This window comes from Prinia subflava, chromosome 7, assembly GCF_021018805.1.
Source record: "Prinia subflava isolate CZ2003 ecotype Zambia chromosome 7, Cam_Psub_1.2, whole genome shotgun sequence".
NCBI classification, from domain to species: Eukaryota; Metazoa; Chordata; class Aves; order Passeriformes; family Cisticolidae; genus Prinia; species Prinia subflava.
Window position 1 is genome coordinate 12,072,416 of NC_086253.1, and position 15,347 is coordinate 12,087,762.

The window sequence follows — 15,347 nt, forward strand, 5'->3', positions numbered from 1 at the left end:
GTTTTCAGCAGTGTCCTTGCCTGTGGTCAGTGAGGCAAGCAAAGCCCCTCACCAGCTCTTGACCTCTGCAGCCTCGGCCAACCAGTGGAGCCATTCGCTGTTTGCCTTGATACCCTCGTGGACAAAGAAGGTGTTGTTCAAACGAGACTCTGACATCAGCCACCTTCTGGTCAGTAAAAGATGGCTTGCCGCTTTCAGTATTTGTAAGAATTGTAGTGATTTATTAAAATACGAGTATCGATCTAATATCAATATTCAACTGTGACGCACAAAAGACTCTCTAACAGTTCAAGTTAGAAAGTGTATGTTTATTGTGACGCCAGGCAGCGCGTGGGATCGCTCCCTAATGTGCACTGCAAAGATCACAGGTAAATACAAAGTCTTTTATTTACAAAAATGTTGAATACACAGAATAAATACAAATGCATATTCATACCCCTGTCATTTCCTCTTCTCCGCTCCGTATGCTAATTGACACAAAGGCTATTAAGCATGCATAGTTTGTTCCCTGAAATGGGTCGGTGGTCCTTTTGTGAGGAGTGGTCACCAAAAGGAGGAAGTAAAACGAGTCTTCCTCGTTCTAAACTTTCAACTTTTTCAATGTAGATGTGATTGATGAATGGTAGAACTCCCTGTTTCCTGTTTTCCAGGACTATTTCAGTGGGTTTCTGGAAACAGGAGATCTTGTGTTGTATTGATTAGTTTCTCTGTTTGACAAGCAATGAGTTATTAAATCCAGGGTAGCTTATCTTAAATCCGGTTTCTTTTAACCATCCTCTAACTTTTAACTGATTTCAGCAAAGCTTATCTATTCATTTCAGCTAAATCAGCAACATCTATTGTTAACTGTAACCTTAGCTTTTCTCAAAGCTTCAAAATTAGTGTCTCAGTAGCAATTCTCTAAAAACTGAGTGTTGGGAATTTACTCTCCAGTTAGTATATTTCTAATCCTGTCTCAGATGATTGTGTTCGTTTCACATGACTTCAGCAACACTAACTAGTTTTGTGACTTCAAAAGAATTACTGTGACAGGTACAGCTGTGTGATTGCTGTGTAAATTCTGATAGACATTTAGTAATGAAAAGAATATGTATAGTCTGATGAACTTTGAGCAGTTTGGTTTTTTTGTGAATTCTGATAGTCAAAAGATGAATATATCAATGAAGATTTTAATAATTACTTGTAGGAATAAGTAATTTTTCCACATTTGGACTAGAAAAAAGATTTAACTGTTGGGATAATAAATCTCTTAAATTTGAAAGCAATAAGTACCTCTATTTTTTTAATATAATTTCTTCATTTATATAATTAACTTGTTGCTGAAGTTTGTGAATTATGTTTTCATACATTATGTATATTTTTCCCCTTCCTCCATAGCCTGAAGATGTGTCCAATATGTCATTGTCTTCTGAATTTGGAGTAACCCTTCAGAAATGTGGTATGGTAAGTTTTCTTACATTTATCTTGTTAATTTGGTAGAAAATTTGTACCCAAATGACCTTTAAAAAGTGGAGACCTAATTGTACCCATGCTGAGTTCTTGGGACTATGTGCATTTTGATGTTACGATGGTCCCACTCTCTGAGAGGCACCGTTTTACAATGTTGGTTCAAAACAGCTGTCAGTGAAATCTCTCAGGCTTCAGGGCATTTTGGATTGTTGTTGAAGTGAAAACCTGTCTGTGAATTTCTAAACTGCAAATGGGCAATTCCCAATAAACTCCAGAGTAATCAGCCAAGAGTCTGGGTAGAGATAGAGAGCAATTTTGCAAGATGAGAGAAACCTTCTGAGATATTCCTGTGGCCAGCCATGGGTGCCCTACCTGGGTCAAGTGTGGACTTCTTTTGGAGGATGAAGCACTGACCCCTATGTTGCCCATTGTGTGTTTGGGCATCCTAACACACAACCACAGAGAAGTTATTGTGTCATAGTCTGCATATTCAGTGGAACTAGTCTACAGCACAGTATTTAATGAAAAAAGGTTTCATTTGACTTGTGGAAATGCTTATGAGGAGCAAAGACCTCCCTATTGTAAGATTTTTTTAATCTCCCATTTTATTTTTACTAGACTGTTGTTTTTCCTTTCTTTTTTTCCCTTTTTTATTTTCTCTTTCTTTGCACTGGATGAAGCAGTTATGAATTTTTACAGTTACAGTGAATTCATCTTAGCTGTCTCCTGGAGAGAGAGAGAGCACATCCAACTTTAGGACCAGTCTGAATTCAGCCACTGAAATGGTGATATTGAGGGTAGAGGATTCAGTAGCAGATGAGGTGACATTATAACCTTCACCAGATCCGTGTAGAGAAGAAGGAATAAGCATCACATCTCATGGTGCTAATTACCTCCAGTGGTGTTGAAACTGAAATGGCAGCATGTCATGAGCATCATATCATATTAATGAGGCTGAATAGTGAGCACTTCAGACATAAGAAGTAGTAACAGAATCTTCTGCTTTTCTATCTGTGGATTCCCAATTTTTATACCAGAGTCTCTCAGAAACAGACTTGGAAACAGTCCCATGTTGTTTGTTCTGCTGTTTACAAGAGGCCTCACACAGGCTCATTATAAGCTGCAAAATAACTGCTGTAGGAGATTAAAGGTAATCTGTTGTAGGTGCTTGCTTTATCAGAAGATACTTTTGTAGTGCTATTAGTTGCAAATTACTGAAAACTATACAATTATATGTGATTGTCTTCCACCTGCAAATGCAGTTCACATTTAATTTTCCTTGTCTTACCTTGTCTTCTGCTTCAGTCCTGTTTCAAGTGAACAAATGCTTTCATGCTAAGAGACAGACTGGCCATATGGTGCTCTTTAGCTGTTTTAAATAAGTGAATTTTGCACATTTTCCTCCTCCTGCAGTGAATCGCTCCTCAGAGCATAGAGGTGTCGTATGTTTGCTACTTGGAGTCAGGATTTTTCCAACATCTTAATGTAGAAACAGCTTTATTGAAACTGAGGGGTTTTAATTTTACCAGTGCTTCTAGCATCCACTGTCTTCCTTCTTTCCAGAAATGTGTTTCTTTAAGAGCTTCACTCCATAGTATAATGTCACCTTTTCTGTAGTAGTACTTCACAGTGACAATAATCCATAGCAGAGCTGAAATAAATCTTTAAATTTAATTGCTTGTCTTCTAACACTTTTACTTGTCATTTCTTAACCTCCTAAGCATTCGTGCACTGGAGATTATCAATTATTCTATAATTTTTTTTCTCCCTCTTTTCTTGTTTCTAGTTCTAACTTATTCCTAACAAGGATCCTCCATTCCTTTCAACCTCCATGGCAATTCCTTCCTCCTCTCTTTTCTCCTGCCATGTCCATGCTCTTGCTGTGGTTCTTTCATGCCACTCTCCAGGTACTTGAGAGGAGATGGCTTGCAGGGGGTGATGGCACACATGGGGCACTTCAGCAGCAGAGAGAAAATAGAGTAGGTGCTTATGCATCATCAGTGGCTGCAATTTGGTTTGGTTCCTGTCGATGCCTGGCAGCCTAACCATCTGCTCCAAAGGTAATAAAAAACATCTTCAGGCAAATTAGAGGAGCATCTTAAAGAAGATAACCAATGGTCACTAATCACAGTGGCAGCACTGTATAGAGGAGTTCTTTCTGGGAGCAGTCAAACTATACCTGTTACTTGATTCCCATCTGCTTATTTCAGGGTGAAAAAAACCCCAAATTCTTTCAACTCCTTTGCAATTGACCTTAAGTCTGATTGCCAGTCAGAAATAAGGAATGAAAAACATGGATTTAGTAATAATGAGAAATGTGGTCTTGAGACTTTTTTTCCTCTTTCATTTTGGTTTTGCTTTTTAAAGCGAGTATCTAGCCTTTGTGATTGCACATGAAATGTTGAAGGACATCTTGACTGCATCATGCCAGTTCAGAAACCAGGAGAAAGAAAATCTGACCAAAATATAACACATTATTAATACTCTCAGAAGCTGGGGTATAACTTATGATATACAAGCATATGAAATTTGTAATGGTTTCCTCAGAAATATAACAGCCTATTTTTACACATACATTTTTATACATTGTTTACAGCTTCTAGTACAATAAACAGTTGGGAATTTTGTCACTTATATAGAGAAATGTAGAGTAAGCTGTAATAATTTCATTAAGCTGTTTCTTCTCCTTGATTCATGTAATTGTAAAACTGTGACCTGGTTCTATGCTGAATTAGTAAGAAATGCAGAGATGAGTGCACAATGAGACTACAGCTACATGTATTGAACCCTGAGGCTACCATGAATTCTGGTGTGATGTCTGAAGTCTATCACAATTCATATTTTTAGAATATATTCATTTTTGGTGGGGACTGCTTTATTATTTTATATTTGCTGGTGTCTAGATACAGTGTAGATTTTTCCTTAAAATGAAGATCTAAAAAGAGAAAGGTTTGGCCTGAATCATAATTCTGTCAGTTAAAGGACATTACTTTAGTGTCATTATTTGAAATCTCATATAGATCACCATATTGTTATAGATCCTATAAAGATTTAGACAATTCTGTTTTAGTATGAGTGACAGAGAAAGGCAGTTTGGAAGGTGAGAGGTCAGTAAGCAACTCTGTTCTCAGAGTAATTTCATTTAGAGGGTATAATTGCTCGATAAGACTTAAGGGCTTAATGGAATAAATAAATAAAATCACATGAGTGCGTGTTGGTAGAGATTGGTGATTAGTGTATGACCTTCACTGCTAATTGGAAACAAAGCCATGAACTCCCAAGTTCAATGGTGGCTCCATCTGTCCTCATGTGGGAAGGGCAAGTCAAGACAACCAGCATCCTTCAGAGAATGAGGCTGCTATAAAAGAAGTAAAATAGAGACCAAAACTGCATGGAAAGAATTACTTTTCAGTGAGGCAGCTTGCAAAAGAAACATCCTTGTGGTACAAAGGTACAAATTTAAGATTCTTCCAAACTCTGGTTATAAAGTTATGATCCGATTTTGTGTTGTATGCAGTATTAGGGGGATGTTCAGAATTTGATTATGCTTCTGGTCCTGTATGAGCAGGGTTGCCACCTTCTGGCTTTCTGCCACTGTCTCCAAGCAACAGCTTGACATACCAAAGATTAAAATCTCCCTGGGAGTGTGAGATCCAGCTGAGTATAGTTTCATTTACAGATCACACAGAACCCTTCAGAAAATAACTTTACACATATAATGAAGTTTTACTTGTAATCAAGGCTATGAATTTTTCTGTTAAGATGCACATACAGCTGTCTTGCACCATTAATACTAATTTTTCTGTTTTCAGGTGGATGTTGAACATGACCCTCAAACTGCATATATTACACTTGTGATTAATAACACCAACACATTGCTCTCAACAAACATCACAGATCTTATCCTCCTGGACAACATCACTGGTCTACATGTTCAAAAAAACAGTGGGAATAAAACCACAGATGGCATACAGATTTACAGGAAAAGTTTCTTGCAAGGTAACAAAATCTGCAATAAAATACCCCTGATAACACATCAAAGTGCATCTGTTAAAATCACAGTATTTATTTATAGGGGTGTAAATTATTTTATCAGTTATTACAGGTGAAAAAGTCTGGAAAAGGTTTTAGGCTGCAGTTTTCAATTCTGTCAGCACGCTGTTAACTGTTTCGACTCCCACCTTTGAACTGCTTCCAGTCTTCCAGGCACAGAAAGGAGCCTCCTCTACTTTGTAAAAATTGCCATCCAAGATGAGAGTCTTTCACAATTGTATTTGTTCATCTGGGGGATTTTTAAAAACTTCTGCAAAAGGCATTTTAATCATATTTGGAGCCTTCTTTAGCCAAGTGTGGCAGCTCAGCTTGCTGAGGTATTGAGGTGCCTTTGAATTGCAAAAGGCCATGCAAACAAGGAATATGATTCATCAGAAATAAGGCAGCTCTTCTCAGTATCTGTTCTCTCCAAACTGAACAGATTAAAAAGTCAAAGCAAGTAATAGAGACATTACCTACACAACCTCTTCCAGTTGTGAAGTCAGTTTGTTCCTTTTCTAATTGGTAGTGATTCAATCAGTGCACATGCATTAAATTTTGTCTTTCTTGATTTCTGCATCTCCTTTTTCCTAATTACAAGCATGTCGAAAATTTGCAGCTTGCTTTTGGGAGTCACAGTATTTCTCAGCAGTGTTCACTGATCCCTATTTATGATCAAAGTATCTGTGATTATGATAGTTTTATGGTGAAAGATTTCCACACAGAAAAGGGAAATTAAGTTGACTTGGGGCTGCTGTCTGATTGCAATTGGATAGCCAAACTCCATTTCTGATAGCAGCAGTGTGAGCAGTGATACTGGTTGCAGGACCGGTCTTTTTGGAAATGTCAAGGAATTGGCTGGCTTTCCACAGAGATTTCCTGGAAACAATTATCCCTGAGGAAGAATAGAAAAATGGCTGGCATATCTGACCTAGTAAGCCAAGTTGGAGCTGCTACGTAATTTATTTATAATTACTGAATCTGGAATTGAAGCTAGCTTTTCCAGACAAATCAGTGTGAAAAATACCAAAATAGGAGAAAATCCAGCAGACCAGATTTCTGCAAAGTTTGGGGTTTGGTCATTACTGTATTAATCCTGAAGTCAGCCCATACCTTGCCACTGGGGCTGGACAGAAAGGCTCTATCTACACTGGCCTATGTAGTGTCATGCTCAATGTTGGCCATAATAATTTTTCTGTACTTCAGTGCATTGTGAATCAAATTTCACCTGAAATCTGTCAGATTTCTTTTTGGTTTCAACAGGGGGAGAATCAACAAGTTAGTGGTTAAAATGGTGGCAGTCCATTTTTTAACAAAAAATATTTGAATATAATCTCATGTAGAGTTTTGGTATCAAAAAATAATGCTTTTGGGTAGGTCAGGCCATCATAAAATGCACTTTTCAGACCCTAGGCTGAATTTGCTTGAATTCTTAGAGGCAGCAGATGTGCAGGATGTTGCTGAGCTCAAGTGGCCATGAACTGTCTACTCTGGATGTTTGGCATCTGCTGTGTCGGAAAGGAAAAGCTCCAGTGCTGTCCCAAGTCTTCCCCAGGGATCTTTGAGAAATTTTCAGGGAACAAAGCAAATCTCTCCATATCCCTGTTTTAATAGGTGGAGAACACTTTGCAGTCAACTACTCTGCACTTCTTGATGCAGAAGAAACGTGGCATGGCAGGGTCTTGACACTGCCTGTGAAGCTAACTTTCAGAAGTTCATCACAGGTATTGTTTTGGCAATTTTATTCTGCTCTTCACAATTTTTGTAAAAAAAAATCCATCTCCAAGGTGGTTCTTGCCTGCCTAAACAATGAGGGCTGTCATGTAATGAAATGAAACTCTTAGGCTAATTGTTCACCATGAATTTATAAATGCATGAATTATTCTTCATAGCTTAAAAAGTCCTAGACCTCTTTAAGTAAAGTATTTTTGTGTGTTGTCTTGTAGCCTTTCTTTATAGTTTTCATATTTCTCTCCAGTTTATTGACCTATCCTAGAAATATGTCCCCCACATACTTATGTGTGTATTTCTGAAGTCTGAGATTGAAAGTTTTGCCATTTTTTATAATAAAATAATTTCTTTTATCTGAAAAACAAGTTGCATCAAAGGAAAACCTCATTGCTCACAAGAAAGACACCTCTTAGTATAAGAATTTTCTGGATCTGAAAGATTTTTCAGAGAAGTCTTCGTCCTTGCTGACTTTTGAGAAATCTGTTCCATGAAGTTCTGAAACAACAGGTCCAGTGCTGGAATTAGCCTGGCTTTGAGTAGGAGACAGGACAGGTAGTTTCTGCCAAAGTAAAATTTTTTGATTCTTAAATACGGCTTGATGGTTTTTCTGTGGTTTTCATAATTACATGTAATTATAACCTGCAGATGTATTTTCATTTCAATTGCCTTTCTCCTTAGTTTTGGCGGAGAAAATATTCCATGTGTATGGGAGTGGTACTAAAGTGGTGGAGATGAAAACTTAAAAAAACAGGGCATGGTAGAAGTAGAGATTTATGTGCTGACTGTGGTTCCTCTTCTGTGCATTCTCAGTCAACCCAGATTTTACAGGCAAAGAAAAATGTAATGCTTTGTGCACTGGGCAATGGGGAGTGTATCCCACAGAGCAGCTGCTTCTGTGTCTTGTAGTGTTACCCCTAAGTACACTGCATTTTCCTATCAGATTTATTTCATCTTTAAGCTTTATGAGAAATATAGCTAATCTTCTAAGGAGAGGCTTTTCTAGAGACTCTAGGCTGTTTGCCAGTGGATTCTGCATTTTTTTAATACAGGCAATGTTTTGTATCTCTCTCAGAATAAAACACATCTCGTATCATTGACAGCATCATTTACTGTAACGGAAGAAGAAAAGACCAAGGTAAATTCTATGATTTGGTACTACATTGACTCTCCTGCTTATACTTTCTGGACAATCTAAAGTAAATTCTACGAGCTAAGGATATGCTCGTGTACTTGTGTCTCATCACTCAGCATTTCATTTAGCATTTTCATGTAAAATGAAAGCTGTAATTAGACATGATATGAAGTAAAACTATACATAAGCTAGAGAATTCATTGTCCCTGGATAAAGATCTAGTAATATTTTAAAGGATTGGACATTTGTATAGCTAAGAATTATAAATGGACTTGCCATAAATCTGTTTTTTGGAAACTCTTAGAGGTGTAAACCATGAAGTAGCTGACTGGCTTAGAAAAATAACTTCATGAATGTTTTTTGTAAAATCCAGTGTGAATTGATTTGCAGCAGTTGCTGATGTCTTAAGCCAAGACTGTAAGCTACACTGGTCTCAACTGACCATGAAAATTTCTGCAATCTGTTATTGCACGTAAAACCTTTTCAGTGTGCTTATTTTTTTTTTCCAATCTGAACTTGATAGTTAGACCTCAAAAAGTTCTTGTGAATTATTCCGTAGGTAGGTAAAACTAGCTCAGCTGCATTTGAACTTAGTAAATGAACAGGCTTTGTAACTTAAATGTGTGGTAAAGATGTGTTGAAAGTACCGTAAATTTTTGAAAAATAAAGCTTAGAAATTATTTAACACATCATGTTTCACATGCATAATATTTGACTTTGGGCTGTGGCCAAGCATAAGATCTTTTGGAATGAAACCAGTTTGTGCAAGGAAGTTAGCATTAGCTGGAGAAAGTGTGATGTATTTTATTTCATTCATATTGTCAGCTGTCATAAATGCTCTCCATGTCACATTTATTTATTTAAAATAATTATTTAAGCCTGTTCATGGATATGTTAAAGCCAATGCACATATGTGACTAAGTGGACAGGAGATGTTGACTTTGGGAATGACAAGTGAAGAATTAATTACGTAGTCATGGTGGTGTCATGCTACGTTGGTCCCATCAGCTTTCACATGATTTGCTTGAACACTTAGATACTATGCTGTTCCTTAAAGTTTTTTAAGATTTAAGAAATCCACAAACTTTGTGGATTTTTTCTCCACCAAAACTTAAGCAGCTTCTTTCAAGTTTCACTGAATCCATAGCCTCAGCATATCTTTGCTTTCCCCAGAAGCCTAGAGAGATCCTTAAATTTTACAGAGTGTGTGGAAATTAGACAAATGCAAGTGAGTTCAGACAAAATGATGAAGTGGCTTCAAAGCAGCATTTTTCCCCTGAATATTATCTATGGCATCTCCTGTTCCCTGAAAGTGGAGGGATCTCAGTCAGAGCCCTGATGTGACAGAGGAGTTAAATTGCAATAAATTATTTTTATATTGTTGGCCATGTTTAAATATTGTTTCCTATGCAGAATTACCATTGACTCTATGGAATGCTGTCAGGTTTCTGCTTCAAGAAAAAAACAAACCCAGCTTGCAAGCAGCATGTTAATTATTTATAGTTCCTAGCCCCAGCAGAGTGATCAGTTTGTGGTGAAACATTATACTAATAGCTGTGCTATGTTTTTCAGTGAAAGATCTCATAGAACTAAACAAACACTGAATTAACTTTTACTACAGAGAGCATGAAGTAAAAATTAATTTTTAATGCAATTCAATTTAAAGATTGAGTTAAGAGCTAAAGTGAAAGGTCTACAAAGTTCTTATCTGGCTCATGGTTCCAGAGCTCCTGCCAGCCTTTTGTGACTCAGGCTCATGCAGAAGCTGCAGGGTTGTACACGGATTGGGTGGGTGGCAGGTGCATGTCTATTCTGAACTCATATTGGTACTTTCTCCCTTTGGTGCTTACTCAGTTTCATTGAATCCAGAAATGGGCATTAATTAAAGTAGCCAACATCTGACTGACTTTCCAGAGCCTATGAGCAACATCAAATGCCAGCAATTTCCATGAGACTTCTTAGAAGAGTGGCAACTTTGGAAAATAGGCTATTAAGTACAGGGCACCCAAAAGTCACAGCAAAAAAATTCAGTCTGTGGAATTCTCTTGCTTGAGTTACACAGGAATTTGGACAACGCAAACATTGCAAACTGTGCTGACTTGGAAACCTATTAAAAACACACTTGTTTGAAAATATTCATCAAGATGTAGTAATAACGTGATGCTGAGAAATCCTGAAGTTGTGAAGCCATTTAAAAATAATTTACTGTTTGCTTACAGTTAGTGTTTGAATTACAGTTGTGATCTGATCTTTATATATATTTAAAATAACATTTTAATTAAATGATCTTTTAATTTCAGGTTTTATACAGCCATGCCATCAGTGCTTCAGGGTTCTTCATTGCTTTTTTCGTTTCCCTTGTGTTGACATGTGCTGTCTTTTTCATTGTTTACCGAACCCAAATATTAAAATGGAGTTTCTGTAGTAAAAACCAGGTGAGTTGTACTGTCTGCCAGGGTGAGTTATTTAATTTTTTTATTGATTATTTGTAGTGATATAACTTGCTAACCAGGATTGTCTAAAGAGTTTTTGAAGATGAATAATAAGCCACCAAGTGATGGATTTGGCTCACAGATAATGTAATCTCTACAGCCTCTAAAGTATTTATAAAAATAACTACTGATAAAATAACCTCAGGTTATTATTATTATTATTATTATTATTATTATTATTATTATTATTATTACTGCTGTCAGTACCTGGATATTGGCACTAGATCAGGAGGGGATTACCCTTTGCCTGTTTGTTTCTTTTCATAATCCTCTCTTCCTCCCCTCTGTCCCTCAGAATTAGAAGCAGGATGTCTCTGGGTTTATAATAAGTTGCCAAGGGAGTAGACAACTTATCTTGAACACAGCAACTTGGGTGCAAATTTCTTCTCTGATTATTAGGAATAGAAATTTGAATTTTGGTCTTAGTTTCTTCAGTGTGCAATAATATCTTCAGTGATTAAGCAAAACGGATGGGATTGAGGATGAAGTATTTTCATTGTTCAGTGCCAGTTCGAAGAAAGTATTTCAAGAAATATTGGACTGGAGAAAGAAAATACAGAATCTGATAAATATTAATCAAGTTGGTGCAATTCCAGCCGTTCCTTCTATTAATTTTTTTTTGTATTTATGTAAAGTATAATAACTTCATTGGGAGGGAGGTAGAGACCTTAGTGAGAATATTGCAGTGATTGGAGCAGTCCTAAGAGAGGTGTGCTGAGAGGTTTGAACCCCTCGTCTGCTGAAAGGGGTGTGGATCTCTCATCCCTCTGGACTGACCAGAGTAACTCACAAATCACTTACAGCCTTTCTGTGGTTGAAAATTACACCATCGGTAACTTTTATTTAGTTTAGGTCTGAAAAATTAATCTCTTTAAATGAAAAAGATGTGACTTGTTTCTTTTTACAAAAGAAATAGTGATAATGAATTAGTAAAAAAGGTCCAGCTTGATCTAGTGTCAGATATTTATAGTGGGGTTTTTACACAGTATTATTAGCCCTCAGTTTGAACTAGGATTATTAGCTTTTCCATGTTGTTCACCTAATAATACTGTAATACTGCCATATGTAATTTGTATACCATGGTAATTTAAAAAAAATTACCTAGGAAGTTTGAAGTGGAAGACAACTTCTTACATGACTTTCACTAGTGTTCTGCGTTCTCCATTTCTTCATCTGTATTCCAGATCAGTTATATACTAAAAAAGATCAATCTGAAATAAAAGTAGTATATTTGATTTCAGATACATATCTGAATTGCACAATCTCTTTATATTCTTTCCAGCTTTACAGTTTGATGATAAGTAGAAACCTTCTCACCCAGAGTTAAACTGCAATAAGATCAGATCGGACACTCATTATACATTTTTTTAATAATCTAAAGTTTGCTACTTTTTCTCCCTTTTTTTTAGGAGATACAGCCTGATCTCAGCCAAAATCACAAACTGGAGCATTCTCAGTTTAATTCAGGTGATCTCTTTAGTGAAGATATAATTATGAATGACCAAATCATTGATATTCTATCCTTTGAAGAACCTGGGAACATGCTTCAGGCTTTAGAAGAGTAAGAATTCACTGCTATTACATCAAATTTACTATTTTTATCATCAGCCAAACCTTTGAATATGTTTTGAGTATCTCCTCTTTATTGTTTTTTTATAGTGTCTGTTTACACATATTACTGCACTACCTTAGGTTTTTGAACTGTTTTAAACAAACATCTGTGGGAATGGAAAGCCATCATATTTCATATTGATTCACTTGTAGAAATCACAACTCCATCTAGGCCTTAGACATGCAAGTTCTCCAATCCAAATAAACACCTTGCTTTGTCTCTCTGTGGTTCACTACATGAAGGGAAACTTCTTGGTGTGCAAGAAAATACTGAAACACAATATTCTATTATTGCGTAACACATTCTGCTTCCAAAAGGGTGGCTGTTTTCCTAGGAAAGAGAGCACCTGCTGAGTTCCAGGATTACTGTTCAGCAGTGGATTTTGAAAACAGCTGCTTCAGTCTAAGGTGTGACAGTCTGTAGTGGTGCCAGAAGGATGCCATGTACCTGTGGTTGGTGGGACGGCTTGCTAGAGCACAGAAATCTCCTCATACTCTTGAAAGGCTTTTTGACAGAAACATGCCACTGTTAAAGGTCATCTGTTCTTCAGCTGAATTTTGTAAAAAGGTCTTAAGTGAGGATGAGCAGATGTTGTTTATGCAGTCTTACCATTACCTCCTGGTAAAGTGAGCTTAAAGGCATCATTATGCAACTATAAAATCTGTAGAAGCTAAAAAGTTACAGGACCAAGGGTGGAATTTTCTTTCTTAAAGGATAACTAACAGCATTATTATTTTTTGCCTTTCCCTGATAATTGGAAACTTATCTCTGTAAATTGCACACTGGTCCTTGCTTTTGTACCTGTATAGCAACTCAGGCTTAGTGAAGGCTTATCCTGAAAATAATTTTGTGAATATTAAAAAGAACAGGATCAAAATTTTTTTTAAACTCACTTTAGTATTAATTTATTTCAGGGAGAGTTAGTATCTAGCCGGGTTGAAAAAAATTGCTGGACTGTTTTCAGATACATTATGGATAGAAAGGTAAATATTCTTGCAAAACTTTAGAAAGGTTTATTTTTACAACAGGTTTATTTTTAAACCTGTAAAACAGGATTTGTATCTTAGTTTGGATGTGTGTCCAGGGGCTAAAGTTTTCTAATGTTTTACAAAGTTAGTGCATATGTCTCTTGCTTCCTTTTCTATTTTCTTTACTTTGAAAGAGGTAGAGCATTGCAGTGAATAAAGTAGGTGCCCATTAGTCAGCACTCACTAACCTGCTTCACCTTCTAAGCTGTCCTTTTCTTTTTCCAGGGTGAGGATAGTAGATAGACCACACAGATGTCCAGAGTTACAGTGGTTCCTGCTATGAAAGGTGATTGAAAGGGTGATAGGTATTTTCAGGCAACCAACATCATCTTGCTTGTATGCTAGCTTGGTAATTCCTTCTGCATGTTTTGTTGCAGATGTATTTCATTTTTGTCTGTGTGACACACATACAAGCTTGCCAGCATAATTGATAACATCCTTTTCATTGCACTGTCATGGCTGGAATCATTCTGGTCTATCAGATACAAACAAGAAAAATACTCTGAAAAGTAAGAGCTACATGTTGTTTTGCTCTTTTCAACATAAAGCTGTTTTGTCTTTTAAGAAGTGACAGTGCCAAATCATTTAGGAGATGGATCAGGAGCATGTGTTCAATATTTATGGACAGGGACAGCTTTGGAGTGTAGACAGTTTGCAGTGTCAGGAGAATTGGCTAGAGAACAAAACATACTTTTAATGTTTCATAAGAAAGCTTCTTGGTTACTCATTTTGTGAATTTTGTCTTAATAAGTCATATCCTTGATGTACATTATGCAGCAAAATAGCTTGGCTTTTATTCTCAGTAGGTTCCTTGCTGTGTATATTACTGAATATTGGCCTCTGGGCAGTGAATACTAACGAGGGGAAGCTGTATGATTTGGATATTTGATGTGCACACTAGAAGATCATGTTCCAAAATGTGTGTTTCTTTTTGTATATGTCTACAGGAGAATATCAAGAGAGCTGAGCAAGTTGGGTTTGTGTCCAGTGTGATGGAGCTTGACCATTCTCATAGTCTCAAAAGATACAGATATATTAAAGGGAGCTTAACTTCTTTAAATGGCTTTTCACTACTACACCTTTTCTTCTTAATCTTCATTTTGTACAGCTGTGCTTCCTTGGGTTTGTCAAAGCTCTAGCTGAATTTGAACCTGCTTGCTGGTACACAATAGATACTGCCAATTATTTTGGTAAATGAGTAAGTAATATGTGTACATTGAAGCTGATTTTGTCCTGTGGTAGAGGACACTGAGGCCAGTGTACTAGAGAATGGGATCAAACTGTCTCCAAAAAGCCTTGACAGAAAAAGAAAGATAATTTACCATGGTCTTAGAAGTTCACTTTTTCTTTTAAGACCTAAATTTCTTGATGTCCATGCCAGTTTGATTTGCTGTGGAGCAATGTTCTATTTTTTTAAATCCTGAATTTAAATGGAAAGTAAGAATCATAGAATCTGAAGGCATTGGAAGGGACCCTGGAGATCCTCTAGTCTCAAAACCCCTACCATAAGCAAAGACACCTCCAACCAGCCTGGCTTTGAACAATGCCAGGGATGGGGTATAAATGATCATGTTGTTATACCACCTAGACTTGAATATCCCTACACAGCAAGTGGTGAGAAATACTTGCATAGTCAATACAAAAAAATGATATGGAGCTAAATTTCTATTTTTCATGACTTGGAATGAGTGTAATTAAAATTCTGGAATTTTTGAAGGGAGAGCATATTCAGTACTCTCTTTTTGTGGAATGTGTACAATGCAGGAATATAAATATAAATAATAATCATGTTGGTATAACTGTTAAGATGCACTGAATGCTCCTGGTATTAACTCCAAACCATGCATTTGTAGTTCTGTGTTATGAATGCT

At 36.7% G+C, this 15,347-nt stretch overlaps 1 protein-coding gene across 4 annotated transcripts in view; it reads left to right on the forward strand.

Annotated features, from left to right (window-relative positions):
• The window catches only part of EVC2 (EvC ciliary complex subunit 2), a 64,167-nt gene that overhangs the window by 10,760 nt on the left and 38,060 nt on the right, over positions 1-15,347 (forward strand). For 3 of the 4 annotated variants that reach the window (XM_063401601.1, XM_063401598.1, XM_063401600.1), the window contains exons 3-9: positions 9-169; positions 1,378-1,443; positions 5,262-5,448; positions 7,096-7,205; positions 8,285-8,347; positions 10,645-10,779; positions 12,246-12,397. In XM_063401601.1, the coding sequence (XP_063257671.1) occupies positions 9-169; positions 1,378-1,443; positions 5,262-5,448; positions 7,096-7,205; positions 8,285-8,347; positions 10,645-10,779; positions 12,246-12,397 (874 nt within the window). The remainder of the gene's footprint in view (positions 1-8; positions 170-1,377; positions 1,444-5,261; positions 5,449-7,095; positions 7,206-8,284; positions 8,348-10,644; positions 10,780-12,245; positions 12,398-15,347) is intronic. The other variant, XM_063401602.1, reaches the window with a different exon arrangement.